At 41.6% G+C, this 19,475-nt stretch overlaps 1 protein-coding gene across 4 annotated transcripts in view; it reads left to right on the top strand.

Annotated features, from left to right (window-relative positions):
* LOC122640136 (phospholipid-transporting ATPase 2-like) overlaps positions 1-13,707 on the top strand; it is a 113,717-nt gene extending 100,010 nt beyond the window's left edge. For 2 of the 4 annotated variants that reach the window (XM_043833279.1, XM_043833280.1), the window contains 9 exons: positions 3,333-3,486; positions 5,555-5,672; positions 5,936-6,109; positions 6,298-6,349; positions 12,521-12,648; positions 12,753-12,903; positions 13,012-13,342; positions 13,441-13,493; positions 13,583-13,707. In XM_043833279.1, coding sequence (XP_043689214.1) covers positions 3,333-3,486; positions 5,555-5,672; positions 5,936-6,109; positions 6,298-6,349; positions 12,521-12,648; positions 12,753-12,903; positions 13,012-13,342; positions 13,441-13,484 — 1,152 coding nt within the window. In that variant the 3' untranslated portion in view covers positions 13,485-13,493; positions 13,583-13,707. Of the gene's footprint in view, positions 1-3,332; positions 3,487-5,554; positions 5,673-5,935; positions 6,110-6,297; positions 6,350-12,520; positions 12,649-12,752; positions 12,904-13,011; positions 13,494-13,582 lie in introns of those variants that run through there. The other 2 variants (XM_043833281.1, XM_043833282.1) reach the window with 2 other exon arrangements.
* Positions 13,708-19,475: the final 5,768 nt, after the last annotated feature.

Here is a 19,475-nt window from a genome sequence, read left to right as displayed (position 1 = left end):
TTGTCCTTACAAGCACCATCCACGTTGAGCTTAACCGTGACAAAGGGGAGACACCAATAAACAGGTAGAGGACGCTTCAAACTGAGAGAGGGTTTCAATAAGCCCAAACATTGAAGAATTAACACTTCTCTATGAGAGCTCGCACACCTAAACTTGGGAGGATAAGGAAGATTCTTCACCCCGGTTTTTATGCTCTCAATAACTGAGCCAGCAGCCCTCCTCTTTTCCCCATGCCTTCGATTATTCCTTTCCTTCCAGAGCTCCCAAACTACCAAGGAAGAAATCAGCCCTGTAATGAAGGCACACAGGTTTTTATTACTTGCCACCCCCTGCCAAAGAAGGATTCGAATCCTGACATTTTGTGATGGGATCACAACAATATCCAAGAGTTGAGAGAAGAAATTCCAAACCTTTATCGTAGTGCCTCCAGCCAACAAGCAATGATCTGTTGTATCTCTCCTGGGGTTCCTGCAACAGTTACACTTCGACGCTAGTGGAATCCCAACAGCCATCAAGAAATCATCAGTGGGGATTCTTCCATTAAGGAGCTGCCAAGTAAAGAAGAGTATCTTCGTTGGCAGGGAAAGGTTCCAAATCCACCTAGCATAGGAAACTTCAGGTGATCTACTCCGCACTTCATTCCATGCTGATTTAGTAGTAAACTGTCCGTCACTATTGGGAGTCCAAATCAGCACATCCTCTTGATCACTACTGGCAAAATTACCACAAATAATGCTATGCCTGACCACATCCAAGTCAATCTGCTCTAGAACTGATTGGTTCCAAGACCCATCCTCTGCAAGGGCTTCCTTGACTTGCAAATCCGTGTTAACTTCTAGGGCATTGTCCACATAGTCAATCAACGGATCAACCCCTACCCAATTAATTATCCAACCAGAAATTAACTTGGCCAAAGCCGATCAACCATCTTGACTTGGCAAGAACGAGTTCCTTGTGCGCCAGAGCGTTTCTCCAAGATTGTGAGCCTATTCCGCTTGGATCAGCCAAAACAATGTGATTGTTTTTAAAGAACTTAGCCCTGAAGAACCCACTCCACAGAGAATGATCAGCAAGGATCCTCCATAAGCCTTTGAGTCTTAGGGAGAGCCCGAAATCCTCCAGCAGCCTAATTCCCAGCCCCCCTTCTTCCAAAGGTCTACAAACTTTCTGCCAATTCACCCAGTGTCTGCGCTTCCCCCACTCCGAGCTTCCCCAAAGGAAATCAGCAAAAATTCCATATATCCGACCAATGGCTGCCTTAGGTGGATCCAGAGTAGCAAGCAAATGAATTGGTATAGAAGCCAGCACATGTTTCAAAAGCGTAACATGTCCTCCGGATGACAAGAGCCTGCCTTTCTAACCCGCCACATTGTTTCTTATTTTACCAACCAAGTCATCAAAGAAACAAATTCTAAGCCTTCCAGCATAGAGCGGGGCCCCCAAATAAGTAATTGGGAGAGACTTTCTAGTGAACCCAGTAACTGTTCCAACCATTCGGGCTCTAGACGCAGAGACCTTGTCACTCAACAGGAAACAACTTTTTTGCTTGCTGATCAATTGACCCGAGAAGCTTTCATATCTGCCTAGGAATCCCAAAATCTGCTTTAGAGAGCGCTTCAGCCCTTTTGTAAAAATAATAGTATCATCTGCAAAGAGACCATGGGAGATACCAGGACACCCTCTGGGGAGCTGAAAGTAAGCTGCACGCCCATCCACAAAAAGGTTTTTAACACCCCTGCTTAGGACTTCTTCCGCCAAAATAAACAGAGCAGGAGAAAGGGGGTCCCCTTGCCTCAATCCCCTAGTAGATTTGAAGAAACTAGAGGAGCTACCTCCCAAAACAATAGAGAACCAACAATTCTCAGTTGTCTTCTTGATTAAATTAATCCAAGCATCAGAGAAACCGAATTTTGAGAGGACCAAGTAGAGGAACTTCCATTCCAAGCGGTCGTATGCCTTAGCCATGTCCAATTTGAGGATCGCATTGCCCCCCTCCCCCCAGTCTTCCTATTTAAATCTTGAGTGACCTCTTGAACAATGGAAATATTGTCATGGATATGTCATGGATACACTTGCCCTGATCAAAAGCACCCTGCCCTTCTGCAATCAAGGAAGGGAGCAGCCCAGACAGCCTAGAAACAAAATTTTTGGCAGTAACCTTATAGGCAAAATTACAGAGGCTAATGGGACGAAAATCAGATATTTTCTCGGGGTTGTCTTTTTTGGGAATCTACACCAGGTTTGCAGAGGTAAAACTCCTTGGAAGAAATCCCCCTCCAAAGAAATCTTTAACAGCTGCCCAAACATCACCCTTCACAACCTCCCAACAAGCCGTGAAAAAATACCCAAAGAAACCATCAGGACCTGGAGCACTGTCACAAGACGAGGAGAAAACCGCCTCTTTTACTTCCTCCATAGAAGGGGAAGCCAAGAGTGAAGCATTGATATCCTCCGACACAACATGAGGAATATGAGCCAGCAAATCCTCATGAACCAGACACCCTTGAGAGGTGAAAATATCTGAAAAGTGTTTTACAGCCACGGCCTGCACCCCTTCCTGACCAGTGATCCACTCCCCCTCCTCAGACTTTATTCTGTGTATACCACTCTGCTTACTACGGACTTTAACCATGGAGTTGAAGAATTTAGTGTTCCGATCCTCTTCCTTAAGCCAGGTAACTCTAGATTTTTGTATCCAGAAGATTTCTTCTTGCAGAAGGACCTCCTGTAGCACTTTCCTTGCCTCCACAAGAGTCCCCATAGCCTCCGTGCTGGCAAGTTGGTCATAAGCCGCCTCTGCCCTAGTAACAGCGTCCTCTGCATCTCTGACTTTCTGGTGAATATTGCCAAACACCTCTCTGTTCCATGTTCGGAGCGCAATCCGAAGCCATTTTAACTTCATAAACAACACAAAGAGGGGCGAACCGACGAGAGGCAACTCCCATTGATTTTTAATAAAACCTTGAAAGTCTAGGTGCCTTAGCCACATCTGCTGGAACTTAAAAGCTGAGACGAATCTGCTGCCAGAGTCTGAAGCAAACAACAAGATTGGAGCATGATCCGAGCATGTTCTACTTAAATGATGAGGATCTGTTGCCAGTGTGCAGATTCTCTCTGACATGATTTTTTTATTATTTTCTCTCACCTGTTTTGAAAATGTGGACCCCATATGGATGATAACTTTTCCAGGACACCCGTTGGTGTGGCATGCAGATTCCTCCCCACACTAGCAACGTGGGGAACCCTCTCACAATTTTTAGAATGACTTTCATTGTGGAAATATTTATCACTGATAAAAACAGTAATTTCATGTGTATTTTTATTCTATGCAGCTTGTGAAACTGTTGAAGTCGTGCGACTACAGAACATTGGCTATCGGTGATGGGGGTAATGATGTGAGGATGATACAACAGGCTGACATAGGGGTGGGCATTAGTGGGAGAGAAGGATTGCAGGCTGCAAGAGCGGCTGATTATAGCATTGGCAGTAAGTTTTACCAATTGTCCAATTCTACCAATACTTTTATTGGTTCTCATGAAATTTATTTCATTCAAACATGTCTATGCTGTATTTGTTCGATGGAGGAAGGTCTGGTAAACACATGGAACCTTCTTAAGACCCTCTTCTAGTTCTAAATATAGAATCCACTTACCATTTACTGACTTGGATGAGACCTCAGATCCATTCACTGCCACCAGGGAGAGGGCAGGGGGTGGAATCCTGAAGACTAGTTTTCAATTAATGTGAGTGATTCTCCCTCAAGTTCATAAAGGAGAGAAAAGCTTCAACTCTACTAAACACAAATTGGTCTTGAAAAAATAAAAAATCACGCTGACCAGGATATTGATGAAGAAAATTGCTAATTCTTGATGGATTTGAGCTCCTTAATGATGCAAGACAGGTACCTGCACTGAGTTGATAAATGATGTATGTGAGAAAAGATTCAATTTAAGCCCAATGTATGCTATATATTGGGTTTATGAGATCTTTCATCCATTTACAATTTTGAGTGAAGTATAAATAATTTTACTTTAAAAAAAAACAAAATGATAATCTGTGTATATCGCAATGAAGCATGTTACAGTAGGTAGATATCAATTGCTATTCTTATTTACTCTCAGTTATACTTAAAAACAAGGATTCCTTCTGTATTTTAAAGATCATAGTTGTCATGGCAACCCAAGGCATTGGAGGGGCGCCTAGGTGACAAGACCGCCTGCCTAGGCATTGCCTAGGCACCCTAGGCATGCAGTATATGACTATGTACTATGTAATATAGCAATGATAATTTTTATAATGTGCTTATATGTAGAAGCCATATCAATGCAATATGATATAATTATGCTAGTAATGACCTAATATGAGAAAACCAACATATAATAAACAAATCATAGGATATAATATAAGCATATTCATTAAAAAACAAACAATAAATATAAAGAAACCTAAACTTGTGAAGTGTCAACAAGGCATGCTGCCGCCTTGGACCCAAGAAAGAGCTTGGGTCGCCTAGGCGCCTTGACAACTATGTTGAAGATTTTTATGTTTTTTCTTACATATGTATATATTGCGTAAGTTTTCCAGCTTTTCCATTTTATCTGTGATGACATCTCGTGAGATCACCTCACTGACACTCCCATCAATTTAATTTTTTTAATCCTTGTGCATGATAATACCAAAGTTGAGACAAATACAGTAGTATTCACCTGAAAACAATGCCTTGGGAACGGTCTGCAAATTGGAGACTCAAATTAAGCAACTAAAAAAAAAAAAGACAGATGGAAAACTGTGTTTGCACATAAATGACAATGTAAGACTAGCATAGTGTAAAATAAATTGACCATACTTAAAACCTAACAAAGAGAAAAAGTGAATGCCAAAATTTTCTAGATACTCAATAATCTCAGATAGGGGAATTTGATCACGTTGTCAGACATAATGGATACCCACCCAGCAGGCTACTGGTTCCCTAGTGATGCTTCTTGAACCAAAAGCCCAAGCATAATGACATTGGGAAGGATTACAACTACTAGAGACAAGGGTCAAGCCAAATGAAAGGTCAGCAGTCAGGAAGCTATACATAGATGAATGTAGCTGAGTTTAGGATGCTGAGACTAATAAGTTGTAAAACTAGAAACCGTAGACTATAAATGAATGCATTTTGTTAGAACTTTGTGAGAATCAGAGTTGACTACTGGGCATGATAAGGTAAAGATGACAGAGATGTTGCTATCGTGTGCTGCACAAAGACAAATGACTTTATATTTAGGAGTGGTATGGTGTAAGGACAAGAGGAAGGAGAAATGGTTTGAGTCAAGATAGCGGTAAGGAGCCGACTCTTAAGTTAATGGAGATATGGTGCTAGATAGGCGGAAGGGTAAAACATGATTTGTATAGCTGAGTTCAACTGTAATGTCGTATGCGTATTTTTGCCCTTTTTTCTGTCTGTTTTCTGCTATTTATTTAAATCTCAATTTATATCATCCTATGGATTTTTTTGGTGGCCACAAGTTCAAGTAATTAGTTTGCCTGACTTCCCTTCGTCATTTTGCAGAGTTCAGGTTTCTTAAAAGGTTGATACTTGTCCATGGGCGTTACTCATATAACCGGACAGCATTTCTTTCCCAGTATTCTTTCTACAAATCTCTGGTGATATGTTTTATCCAGATCTTGTGAGTTCCTATGTATCCATCATTTCCTATGTTGCTTCTCTTTGCTAATGGTGTGTTTGGATATGCTTCTGGAAGCAACTTTTCATCTTTACACGGGAACACGAATGGGGGATGCAAGGAAATAAGCATCAACAACTTTTTGCTTGCAGAAGCCATAATTTTGCTTCCAGAAGCTTATCCAAGTGTAGCCATACCTTGACAATTGCTCCTGTTGACTTCACATTTGCTTCAATGTTCTCAAACTGACACTAGAACAAATTCAGGTTCTCTTTTATCTCAGGTGTCTCTGGAACCAGCCTTTTCAATTCCGTCAGTCTGATGGCTTATAATGTTTTCTACACTAGTGTCCCAGTACTAGTCAGTGTCCTTGACAAAGATCTTAGTGAAAGAACAGTCATGCTACACCCACAAATTCTCTTTTATTGCCAAGCAGGAAGGTTGGTAATGTTTATTCACTATCTGCTGTCTATTTGTGTTCAATTTAAAAAAAAAAAAAACATATAAAACCCATCCTTCTATTTCGTAGGAATACCGCATCTTTTGGACTATGGAACTAGGCTGTTTACTGCCTTTGGTCCATAAATTTGCTCCTAATCATTTGACTAAGAATCACTCTTTGAACCAGGATTTTGAATCCAAGCACATTTGCTGGATGGTTTGGGAGGTCTCTTTTCCATGTGAGTGCAGTTTTTTGTAATTTTATTTTTCCATTCTTGCAATTGTTACTTCATACCTGCTGCCATTGAAACTCCTGTATAAGTTTGGAAATTACAATGCAGAATGTTTTGAAAATCTGGTCTACTTAAAATGTTCTGAAACCTGGTTTTCATGACCAACTCCCTGTTGATTGTTTCGACTGGTGTTCAAGATTGCCGCAAGCCTTTTTAAACCGTGTCAAAGCATGGGAATGGGGTTTTTCAGAAAAGTGACTCTGGCTACAAATACGTTTTATTACTACTTTGGGTCATCAGTCCCTTTCATCAAATAGTTGCTTGTTATTGCAAAAAAGGGCGTACCCACTGCACGAGGCTCCCGCCACTGCGAGGTCTGGGGAGGGTCATAATGTATGCAGCCCTTACTCCTGCTTTTGCAGAGAGGCTGTTTCCAGACTCAAAACCGTGACCTCTTGCTCACAATGGTAACAACCAAATATATCCGAGAAGAATTCTGGCTACTGCATTAAAGCAATCCAGAATCAACAGCCAAATACATTCGAGAAAAATTCTGGCTAGCTACTGCATTAAAGCAATCCAGAATCATCAGACAAATATATTCGAGAAGAATTCTGGCTACTGCCTGGGATCTTTTATTTTGGATATTGCAATCAAAGTAATTTAAGAATATCCGAGGTTCTTGATTTACTGTTGGTTCAACCAATATCTCAAACATAAATTTGATTGAAAACTAGGTGGATGCCTGACATGATTATAGTTCAGAATCAGAATTAGGAGAATGATTTGACTTGTCATTAATGACAGAGGTCCACTTTATTTACAATGATTACAACCCCAAGGGAAAAATAGTAAAGAGGGAAAAATAAATAAAACCCTAAACATAAAGAGAAAATATTCCAATCCCACGGCTCTCAACACTCCCCCTCAAGTTGGTGCGAAAATATCAAACATGCCCAACTTGGAGACCAATGGATGGAACATCTTACAATTTAGGCCCTTGGTGAAAACATCAACTAACTGATTATCTGAACTAACAAAAGGGATGCAGATCACTCCTTCTTCAAGCTTCTCTTTAATGAAGTGTCTATCAATCTCAACGTGTTTGGTGCGATCGTGCTAAACAGGATTATGGGCTATACTAATGGCTATGCCTTGTTATCACAGAAATGGCGCATAGGATCTTCAGTAACAACTCCCAAATCACCTAAAATCCCTTTAAGCCACATCAGTTCGCAGATTCCCTGAGCCATGGCACAGAAGTGACAAAACTCAGCTTCTGCATTGGAGCAGGAAACAACAAACTGTTTCTTACTTCGCCATGTGACAAGACTGCCACCAAGGAAGGAGCAATATCCAAAAGTAGATCGCCTGTCATCAATGGAACCTGCCCAATCAACATCAGTAAATATTTCAAGTTGTAAGTTCCCATTACTAGAGAAAAGGGGACCCTTCCCAGGGGCAGATTTCAAATATCGCAATATGCGATTGACTGCTTTGAGATGAGATGTCCTGGGGTCATGAAGGAAGCGACTGACAATTCCTACAGCATAAGCAATGTCAGGTCTAGTATGGGACAAATAGATCAACTGACCAACAAGTCTCTGGTATTGGTCTCTATCGACAAGATCACCCATACCGCTGCACAACTGATGATTGACCTCAATAGGGGAGTCTCCGAGTCTGCAAGTTTACACCCTAACATGTCAGTGTCTTGGAGAAGGTCTAAGACATACTTTTGCTGGGAAATAAAGATGCCTTTAGCAGACCTTGCCACTTCAATCCCAAGAAAATATTGAAGGGGACCCAAATCCTTGGTTTCAAATTCTCCTGCAAGCAAGGACTTCAAATGGAAGATTTCATCATCACCATTTCCACTAATCACTATGTCAACGACATACACAATAAGGGCAGTAATCTTGGTCCCTTCCTTTTTTACAAATAAAGTGTGATCGGCCTAACTTTGACGATATCCGAACTTTTGCATTGCTTTCAGAAATCGACCATATAAAGATTTCTTCAACTTACAGACTTGACCAGTAGCTGAAGGGAATGAAAACCCAGGAGGTAGATCCATGTAAACCTCAATCACCATTCAAGAAGGCATTCTTGACATCCAATTGTTGGAGATTCCAACCCAAGTTGGCAGCACAAGAGAGTAATACCCTAACCGTGTTCATCTTCGCTACAGGGGTAAAGGTCTCTTGATAATCAATCCCATAGGTATGTGTGAAACCCTTTGCAACTAGACGTGCCTTGTACCTCTCAACAGTGCAATCAACTTTCTACTTCACTGTGAATACCCACTTGCAACCTTCTAATTTCTTCCCTGTTGGAGGAGGAGTGAGTTCTTAGGTACCATTTTTATCCAAGGCTTGCATCTCTTCTACCATGGCAGCTTTCTACTTGAGACCTTTGATGGCTTACTTCCAATCCTATGGAATTGACACAGAAGACAGAGAAGAAACAAATGCCTGATAGGAGGGAGATAAAGAACTATATGAAGCAAAAATGGTTAATAGGATGTTGGGTACATGAACGAACTCCTTTCCTAAGGGCAATGGGACAGTCAACAGGAGCAGCAATAGGTGCAGAATCAATAACAAGAGTAGAAGGAGAAATTTTACTTGATGGAGAAGGCAAATCTGGTGGAGACGTCACAATGGGTAGTGGTTGCGGATCAGCCATGGTATCCTTTTGCCTAGATTTGTTCCGAGTGTTGGTGATCACGTATGGGACAGGGACAAAAAGTGTCGCCCCCTGAGTGGAAACAGCAGGAACAGGGACAGGAAGACTACCAACAATAAGTGTTGGTAAGGACAACACTTCTTCCTCAAGACTCTCCCCCTAAAGAGGTGTTGTGTAATGCAGTTCTGATTCATGGAAAGTAACATCAAGAGTAATATAGAGGTGGCGGGAAGGGGGATGATAACATTTGTACCCTTTTGAGATGCCGAGTACCCTAAAAAAATGCACCGTATAGCACGAGGATCCAATTTGGATCTGGAGGGGGACAAGTTATGGGCAAAGCAAACACACCCAAAAATTTTGGCGGGGTAGAGAGGAAGCAATGGTCGGATCTGGGAGGAAGGAAATAGGTGTTTTAAAATTAAGAACACTAAAGGGAACCTGATTTATAAGGTATGCAGTTGTAAGGACAACATCACCCCAATAGGTTTTAGGAACCCCAATAATGAACATTAAAGCCCGGGTAACATCTAAAAGATGTCGATTTTTCCTCTCAGGAATGCCATTTTGTTCAGGGGTCCTGACACAAAGTTTGGGAGAGATCCCCATGGGAAAGAAGGTTTTGTTGAAAAGCACCCTCAAGATATTCGGTATCACTATCACCTCAAAGAACCCGAACTGTGGCATTAAGTTGGGTACGGATCATGGCATGAAAAGATTGGAAACAAGCAAAAACGTCAGATTTATTGTGCAAAAGATATACCCAGGTGAGACGAGTGCAATTATCAATAAATGTAACAATCCAATGAACGCCATTACGATCAACGGTCCTAGAGAGACCCATACATCAGAATGAATAATAGAAAAAGGAATTGCACTTTTAACATCACTAATAGGGTAACAATCTCCAGTGTGCTTTACAAATTTACACATTATCACAATGATGGTCCAAACCACAAATTTTAACTAAGTTTGGAAATAAAGAACTCAAAATATGAAAACTAGGATGTCCTAAGGGATGATGCCAGTGGTGAAGCTTGGTCAAGGCACTATCAGAACGAAGGGCGTGTGCAAAAGAGGGAAGAGGTGCTGATGGAGGAGAATCCAAGTAGTAGTGACCATCACAGACCTGACCATACCCAATCGTTGTGCCCATCACCAGATCCTGAAACACAGTGAGTAGAAAAGAAGTGAACAGAACAATTCAACTCAATAGTGAAGTGATAAATAGATAATAAATTCGCACATAACTTGGGAACATATAAAACAGAAGAAAGAGAAAGATGAGAAGAACATGAAACGGAACCTTTACCAGAAATAGAGGATATAAACCCATCGGCAACGCGTACCTTATCCCGCCCAAAGCAAGGGGTGTAGGTACAGAATACCTCGGAGTTACTAGTCAGATGGTCGGTAGCGCCAGAGTCAATTAACCACAAAGGACTCGAGGAGGAAACAAGAAAATTACCTGACTGAGTAAAGTTGGATGCAGAGGAAGAGATAGAAGAAGAAGTTAATTGTGTCACCAATTTTTGGATGGTCCATCTGGTCAAGAGAAAGGTGCCATAGTAGAAGTGGGAGGTGCAGTGTCAAATGCTTTAGCAAAATGTGCCTGGGAACGATTGTCGGCTGGTTTAGGATTACGCCCATTTTTAGGGTGCCCATGTAACTTCCAACAAGTTTCCCTTGTGTGATGAGGGCGACCATAATAATCATACATCACAGGTGCTTGTGTAGAAGGAGAAGACTTGGAGATATCTGTAGAAGTCGGAGCAGATGAGGGAGGTGTAGTAAGCAGTGCAGACCGAACAGGAACAACTTAAGGCATCATAACAGTCCGTCGGTGCTCCTCAGATTGAACCAAATTATACGTCTGAAGAATAGTGGAAAACGTGTCACGTCCCAAAATTTGCACCCTAACCTGGTCATACTTAGGATTGAGACCAATCAAAAAATCGTATACACGCTCCATTTCCCGTTCCTTCTGAATGGTGCCAGCATCATCAGGGCATACCATAGGTACTGGATGGTAGAAGTCCAATTGTTGTCAGAGGGTAGTCAGGACAGAGTAGTATGCCGTAAGAGAGAGCTCCTTTTGAGTAGTATTACGAACCTGATGTCGTATTTCATATATCTGGGCAGAATTTCCTGCCTAGGAGTAGGTCTAGCGAACGGCATCCCATAGTTCCTTGGCTGAATTAAGTAAAACAAAGCTAGGACTAATAGAGGGTTCCATCAAATTCAGTAAGAACGATATTACCAGTGCAGCATTGGACAGTCAAGTAGCAGCAGCTGTAGGATCAACTGGTTTGGGAGTGTATCCTGTGAGAAGGCCAGAATAGTTGTGTCCTTGAAGTGTGATAAGACATGCTCGGGACCAAGTGGGATAGTTCTGACCATTTAATTTAAAAGGACCAGGTTGGAGAGTGTGATGCCCAGTGGTGCCAAATCGACCAAGAGATTGCCCTGTAGAAACCCTAGAAGTGATAGTACTGATATTCTCATCAGCCATGGGAACCACGGAGAAGAGAACTCTGAAGCAGCGCAAGGAGAAGACGGCAACACCGACCGCGGAGAGGCCGACGGAGAGGCACGGTGACCTACTGGTCACAACAATGGCAGCACCGGCTAGAGGAGGGCTGGCGGATGTGGCGCGGCGAGTGGCAGCACCGGCCAGAGAAGGGGCCGATGGATGTGGTGCAGCGACGGAGGTCGCGGCAAAAGGCAGCGCCAGCAAGGAGAAGGGTTGGCGGATGTGGTGCGATGACGAAGGTCGCTGCAAGATGCAGCGCCGGCAAGAGGATGGCTAGGTGGAGAAGGCGCAGTGACTGGAAGTCGTGGCGAGGCAGCGCCGGCAAGAGGAGGGCCAGGCGGGATAGCGCGGCGACGACTAGTCGAGGCGAGATGACGCCGGCAAGAGGAGGGCCAGGCAATGTAGGCGCTGCAACAGTGGGGCAGCACCGGCGATAGAAGAACCGGTAGATTTGGCGCGGCAACCTAGAAGTCGCAGCGGCCAGAGGAGGCAGCTGCAGAGAGGATGCCGGTAGGGAGAGGGCCGACGGTCAACAGGTAGCGGCAACAACAGCGGAATCGAGAGCGCGGGGAGGAGGCACGGCAGAAGGAGAAATCAATGGGGCATGGTACGAACACCATCTAACATGCTAGATGACGAGGCTCCGAGGGAGGCAGCGGCGGCGGTGGAGAGGACGATGCAAAAACCAAGAAAGATTTTCCTAGGGTTTTGCGCGCTGATACCAAGTTCGGAATCAGAATTAGGAGAATGATTTGACTTGTCATTAATGACAGAGGTCCACTTTATTTATAATGATTACAACCCCAAGGGTAGAATAGTAAAGTGGGAAAAATAAATAAAGCCTGAACATAAAGAAAAAATATTGGTTCTCAATAATTATGTATATGGTCAGTTCTTGTATAGATGTTTTTTCTGTTACTGTTATCTGTGCCACTGATAATTAATTTGCTATGCAGGCACTTGTCGTGTTTTTAATTACTATACATGCTTATGCCGATCAGAAAAGTGAGATGGAAGAGCTGTCAATGGTCGCACTCTCTGGATGTATCTGGCTACAGGCTTTTGTTGTAACACAAGAGACCAAGTAAATTAACAATTATGATTAGAAACCAAATACTCAAATGTCCTCATTTCTTACAGTGAAAAGCTCCATGTCATATTCACAATTGAATTTTATCAAACTTGCAGTTCCTTCACATTACTGCAGCATCTTGCAATTTGGGGGAATTTGGCTGTCTTCTATGTTATAAACTTGATTGTCAGTGGCCTGCCATCAGCTGGGATGTACACAATCATGTTCCGACTATGCAGACAACCATCTTATTGGATAACTATGTTTGTAAGTTTCTTTCACTCTTTCTATTGCTTCTCATTAGGTTTGGTAGCCATTCACCACTAAACTCTATATACCTAATGAGTTCTTTTTTTTTTTTTTTTTAATTTATAGTTGACAGTGGTAGTGGGAATGGGCCCTGTGCTGGCTCTAAAATACTTCCGATATACATACAGATCAAGTGCAATCAATATTCTTCAGCAGGCAGAGCGTATGGGTGGACCCATTATGTCTCTGGGAAATATGGAGCTACAGCCTAGGTCTCTAAACAAAGATGTTGCACCTTTGTCAGTAACTCTACCCAAAAATCGTAACCCTGTGTTTGAACCTTTACTTGCTGATTCACCAACCGCTACCAGGAGGTCTATAGGATCATCGACAGCTCCGTTTGAATTCTTCCAGTCATCACCATCCAGATTGTCATCTTCAGGCTATACGAGAAATTGTAAGAACAATTGAGTTGTACATCTTCAGCAGCTACAGAAAAATCATGTATATAGTTAATACAGTTGAGCTTATCTGTTTATTTATGGGTTATAAAAGCCCTTTCAGTTTTGCAGCGGAAAGCTAATCAGGACAAGCATTGAACGGCCTAGGTGACCAATTTTTACTCTGATTTGTGGTTACTGTATTAAAGCAATCCAGAATGAATTGATAACATTTTGTCATTCATTTATTCCAGCAGTGTATGTCCATAAAACTGCTCCAAGCAATGATCGACATGCAGACTTGAGGCTATGTGGAATTGTGAACAAGAACCTGATACATGTGGTTGATGCTGTGCCCGAGCTCCCGATTTGTTAAGAGACTAGGCCTGTTCATGAGTTGTAATGTCATGAAATTTAAAGCACGGTGGAGTTGGTTAAACAATTCATCATTGTCTTCCTATCCTATAAGTTTGGCCCACTGATACATTCATTTTATACTCTTAATTATCTAAAATTAAATTTTGACTGACTTATAGAAACAAACATCGATATACTTTCAACCACTGAAAAGGCCATTGTATTAGTAACTTCCAAATTCTTTTTTAATGTTTTAATGTAGATGATAAATTATATTTCTTGATGTATGTGTTTTACTGATGATATTGTTTTGGTAGACGAGACAAAAACAAGGATTAACGCCAAGTTGGAATTATGGAGATCAATCTTGGAATCAAAAGGTTTTAAGATAAGTGAACAAAGACGGAGTATATGCTATGTAACTTTGGTTACAATATGACGAATAATGAGGTGGTAAAATTTTATGAGAGGAGATTCTGCAAAGTAATTGTTTTAAGTATCTTGGCTCAATCATAAGTAAAGAATGTGATACAAAAGATGATGTTTCATAGAAAATTCAAATAGGATGGATGAAGTGAAGAGGTGCGTCCGGAGTGCTTGGTGATCGGCATATTCTTTTAAATTATAAGACAGGCATAAGACAAGTAATGGTGTATGGTGCAAAATGTTGGGCAGTTAAGAGCATCGTATCAATGTAGCAAAGATGAGGATATTGAGATGGATGAGTGGCAATACTAGGAAGGATAATGTAAGGACTAATCATATTAGAGCTGGTTTGGGAGTAATTCCGATACATGATAAGCAACGAGAAAGTCGTTTGAGGTGGCATGATCATATTCAACGGAGGTCTTTGGATGCTTCAGTACGAAGGAGAGATTTGATTCGGATTGAAGGAACTAAAAGAGCCAGAGACAGACATAAAATAACTTTAAGAGAAGTGAGAAAAGACAAAAATAGCTTAGGTCATGTATCAAGTGACCTCGAATAGAGTTGATTGGAGGGCAAGGATTCATGCAGTTGACCCCATTTAGTTGAAAAAAGGTGGAGTTATTGTTATATAAATCATATTTCTTTTTAATGATTGAAAAAAAAAATTATGAAATTATAACATCCAACAACTAAGGGTTTTTTTTATCTGAAGATGTAAAAAATTTACACAAACAGTTAATATAGGGTTTAAATCGAATACAAGCAAAATCAAAACTGAATAAGGAATCAAATAAAAATCAAATCTAAATCGAATCAATTCAAATCTAGTTTGGAAGATAGGCTCTTATTTGATTTTGATTTAATTTTGATTTTTTACATACTATATCTTGAACCGAACCAAAACTTAACCGATTGACTCCATTTGAGGGTGTCAATTGGGCGTCAAAATCAGAAATGATTCGTAAAAAATAAGAGTCGATCCACCCAATAGCTTAAGGGGTCGGTTTTGAATCTACATTATTGGTCCTGCTTGACCATTCCCTTGTGCATAATATGGAGTAGAGAAGGTCACACTAAAACCGTAATTTTTTGCGAATTCAGCAACTTGATCCACATAAAAAACTGAGCCATTATCACACGTAATGGTTTCAGGTAAACCAAACCGATGGATAATGTCCTTTTTAATGATTCAAATAATATTGGTCTAAGCAGCTGATTTCATAGCAATGGCCTCTACCCATTGGGTGAAATAATCTGTTGCTACTACTATGAAACAATGCTCCTTGATAGATGGTGGATTTATTTTGCCTATTAAATTCATGGCCCATCCTCTGAATGGCCAAGGCTTTATAACGGGACTCGTCTCCGTCATTAGCACTTGTTGAATAGGCCCATGTCTTTGACACGATTGGCATCCTTTAGCATATCTAACACAGTCTTCCATAATGGATGGCCAATAGTATCCATAACGTCTGACTAGCCATCTCATTTTAGGACCAGACTGATTGGCACCACAAATTCCTTCATGGATCTCAGCCATTACCAACATGGCTTCATTCAACCCAATACATTTCAACAGTAACTCGTCCTTCCCACGTTTTTATAGGGCATCCCCGATTAGAATGTTGTTTAGGGCCTTATAGCGCCACCGTCGATCATAAGTGGCATTGGGATTTTTTAAATAGCACACCAAAGGTGTCCTCCAATCAGGCTGGTGTTCATCTAACTGATTGATTTCAAATGTGTCTACTTCCGTAATGGATGAGCATAACCTTTTTGGGACTTTGATAATTTCCCCATAGTGGTTATCAAGAATTTCGATCCCTGATGTTGTTTGTGCTAGGCAATGGGCTGTACCATTTCCTATGTGTGGTACATGTTTGACCGAGACATCATCAAATCGGCCTATATCCACACACGACCATTTTTCCACCCCGCCTTCGTGAGTGATTTTCAGTCCGCCTCCATGCATGATTTTCGATCCTTTTGCTCTGTTTCCTTGACCTCGTTGCGCTCATGGATAACTTTTCGGATGAGTTCCTGCTACACTTTCTCCTTCCTTTGGTTTATCTGTGCCTATTTTTCTTTGCTCTACTTGTTTTCGTGCTTAACTTTTAAGTGGTCGTGGTTCCTGCTGTTCTCGGCTTGCTTTCTGTGTTCCTCCATCCGTCTCTTCTTTTCCCTTCCGAGGTGTCTTCGTTTCTTTCCCTCCTTACTTGTGCTTTTCCTTTGTTGCCTTGGTGATGTCGGTGAACAGAAGCTCACAGTCCCGAAGCCCAGGAGTGCTCATTCCCCTTGTCACCAATACTGAATACCCATACTCCCCAACATCCACCACTCCCTCCCAACGAGAGGATGATCCATCTTCAGAAGAGTCATTTGAGGGCTCTGATGATGATATTACTTTGGATATGGTGGATGAAGTTCGGTTATCAAAACTTTGAAAAAATACCCTAGCTGGTTATGTCCTTGAAGGGAGGCCTTTCTGCAAACAAGCAGTTTCAGAAGGACTTCTAGCGGCCTGGAATCCTCGGCACAAAGTTGATATCTCTCCCCTAGCGGAAAGGAAGTTGTTATTCCATTTTCACCACTCTATGGATAGGAACAATGTCATCCATGAAGGCCCCTGGGCCGTCGTCGGCAACCTTCTCCTCTTGGAACCTTGGAACAATGCTCAGCGGTGGGAGTTCAAGAACTGCGAATTCTGGGTCCAAATTCATTCAGTTCCGGTGGAGTTAATAGACCCCCCTATTGCCATCAAGATAGTGCAAAAAGTGGTGGTGGCTAGCACAATCTTGATAGTAGATGGAGTTCAGTTTGGGAGTAGAGTTCATTATTAGAGTAAGAATCAGAGTAAACATAACTAAGCCTCTCAGACCATCCATCAATGTGAAGCGCCAACAGGGTAACCCCTCTACAGTTTATGTTCGATATGAAAGACTACCACTCTTCTGTGGGTATTGCGGCTTCCTAGGGAATGACGAGAAGAGATGCACTAAAATGTTTGAGGAACAATCGGAGCATCGGAGAACTCATGGAATATGCTGGTATTTTTAGTTTTTTACCAGTAGCTATGACCAAAACTGAAGCGATACAAATTTCGAACAAAATAATCAAGTTCAATTGCTTAAGTGCGATTACGCACCAGAAATGTAAGATAGTGCATATTCTTCTTCCAACTTTCATTTGTTGTCCTGTGTTGGATGCAGCTATATGCACAGAAAATTGAGTTACAGGCTTAGGCCTAATTTTCTCAATTTTTATACAATTCTCTTTTTCATTTTTTTACATATTTTTCTAGCAATTGTGTGTGAAATCCACTACAGGTCAACAGAGGAATTCCAAGAAAAAGTTGGAGAGATTCCTTCTCTTTTCTCTTTTTTTTTTTTTTTTTTTTTTTGGGGGGGGGGGAGGGGGGTACGGGATGGTAAAGATGGCTTCACTATGTTGATCTGTACATCGACTGTAGTAAGAAAATCCTGTAAAAAAAGGCACTACAAGGATATTAAGAGCTCTGATCCAACATACTAACTTGCAAAGTTGGCATATTTTTTTTGACATTATATTAAGAAAGTCCTGGATTCAGTGCTTGCTCACTGGTTAAACACTATAATCAAAAGGGTTGTAACCTGGTCCAAGTTCCCCTTTAGTAGGGTCCTGTAGGGTGGATGGGAAACAATCCTAATCTTTGGTATTTTTTGCACAAAGTTGCCGCTCTTGAGACTCAAACCAATGACTTCATGCTGGCAGCCCAAGCTTTTTACCATGGCACCTAGTGACCGCAGCTGGCTAGATACCAAGTAGAGCAAAGAAAAGAAGAGCTCCTCATATTCTCCATCACGGAGCATATGTTTGCACCAACCAAATGAAGGTTTATGAAGATGTTTGTCTGTGGGGTATATTCTGTGGAGACATTATTTCATATGGGGGAAAAGTATCAAGTATTTGTAAGACAGCAGAGGAGAGTGGTTTATTTAATATCATTTTTCACTGACTGAATTTGATTTACTTTTGACACTTATGGCTAATCAGGTTCTCTGCATATGCACCCTATTGTTTTAGTTGTCTAGGGTCAATGAGGAACTGGATAAAAGAGTCAATGTACTACCATAGAACAAGGAACTTAAAATTTGATACTATTTGCTCATATATATAATACCACCATTTTTAACAATCTCCATTTGAATGGGCAAGGCAAATACCTCACCATTCAGCATTTCAGTGAATTATGAAGAAAATGGGCAAAAGTAATTGATTCATTGTGTTATAAAGCCGATAGTAATCAAACAACTCATCTCATTACAGAGAACTACGAACAACAATGTCTACTTAATCAAACTTCCTTGTTGCTTTCTGTCTGCAAACACTGATTTCATAAGGTTTCAAGACAAATGCAGCTGTAAGAGCATAAGGATGGGCAAATTTTTATGCCACACTGCCTCTCACTCTCTTGCTGCCATGGAGATCTTCCATTTAATAGGCACTGACGATAGATTGCCTTTCACTGCCGCATGGGTCGCCCTTCAACCTCCTAATTGCATGTTCACATCAGGTACATCCATATTAAACAAGAATTCAACAACTGAGATGCTTAAATTGCAATTGCTAAGTGAGGTTTACTACTCACTTGGCATCCAGGGCAGACTGTGCCTCTTCAGCAGATGCTATGGTGACAAATTCAAAACCCTTTGATCTGCCGGTCTCCCTGTCATAGATGACCTTGGCACTCACTAGCCCAGGCTGCTCAGCGTACACATCTCCCAAGCCCTGGGAAGTGAGGGCCCAGTCAAGGTTGCCAACGTATGTCTTCTGAGGATTCTCAATGAAGCTCCTGTAACTACTATGGATTTTTTGGGCCCATTAACTTCACAGTTCTCCCTCCTACTTGCTGCAAGTCAAATCAATCCATTGCCATATCAACAAAAACAACAATGCATGTGTGTGTGGGCTGAAAGTCTGTACTTGAACGTATTTTTTACATTGAAGTGCAACAGAGGTGACCGTGAGAATGAGAGATGAGGGGGAGGTGGTAAGCAGGGGTACTTAGTCTTAATTTTGAGAATTTGTGATACCTTGCTTGATGCAACTGAGATGGTGATGGCTGGTCGGTCCAAGAAGAAGAAATTGGTGATTTGGTCATGGAGATGAGCTGAAAGGTGAAGTGATAAAGGTAGCAGCGGTGGCAGCCATGGCCACGATAGATTGGCTGAGTGGCTCGCTGAATTGTTGAATCCAAGATAGAAGATGGGTTTAGTATCCCAAGTCCTCACTCCACTGCGATTGAGTGTATCCAATTCCAATTGGTGTTAGAATGTTAGAAACTCGACTGGGAGAACGGAGAAGAAAACTCAGAGATAGGATAAG

This window comes from Telopea speciosissima, chromosome 9, assembly GCF_018873765.1.
Source record: "Telopea speciosissima isolate NSW1024214 ecotype Mountain lineage chromosome 9, Tspe_v1, whole genome shotgun sequence".
In the NCBI taxonomy this organism is placed as follows: domain Eukaryota; kingdom Viridiplantae; phylum Streptophyta; class Magnoliopsida; order Proteales; family Proteaceae; genus Telopea; species Telopea speciosissima.
Note: the sequence above shows the minus strand (reverse complement) of the source record. Positions and strands in the feature narration are given on the sequence as shown.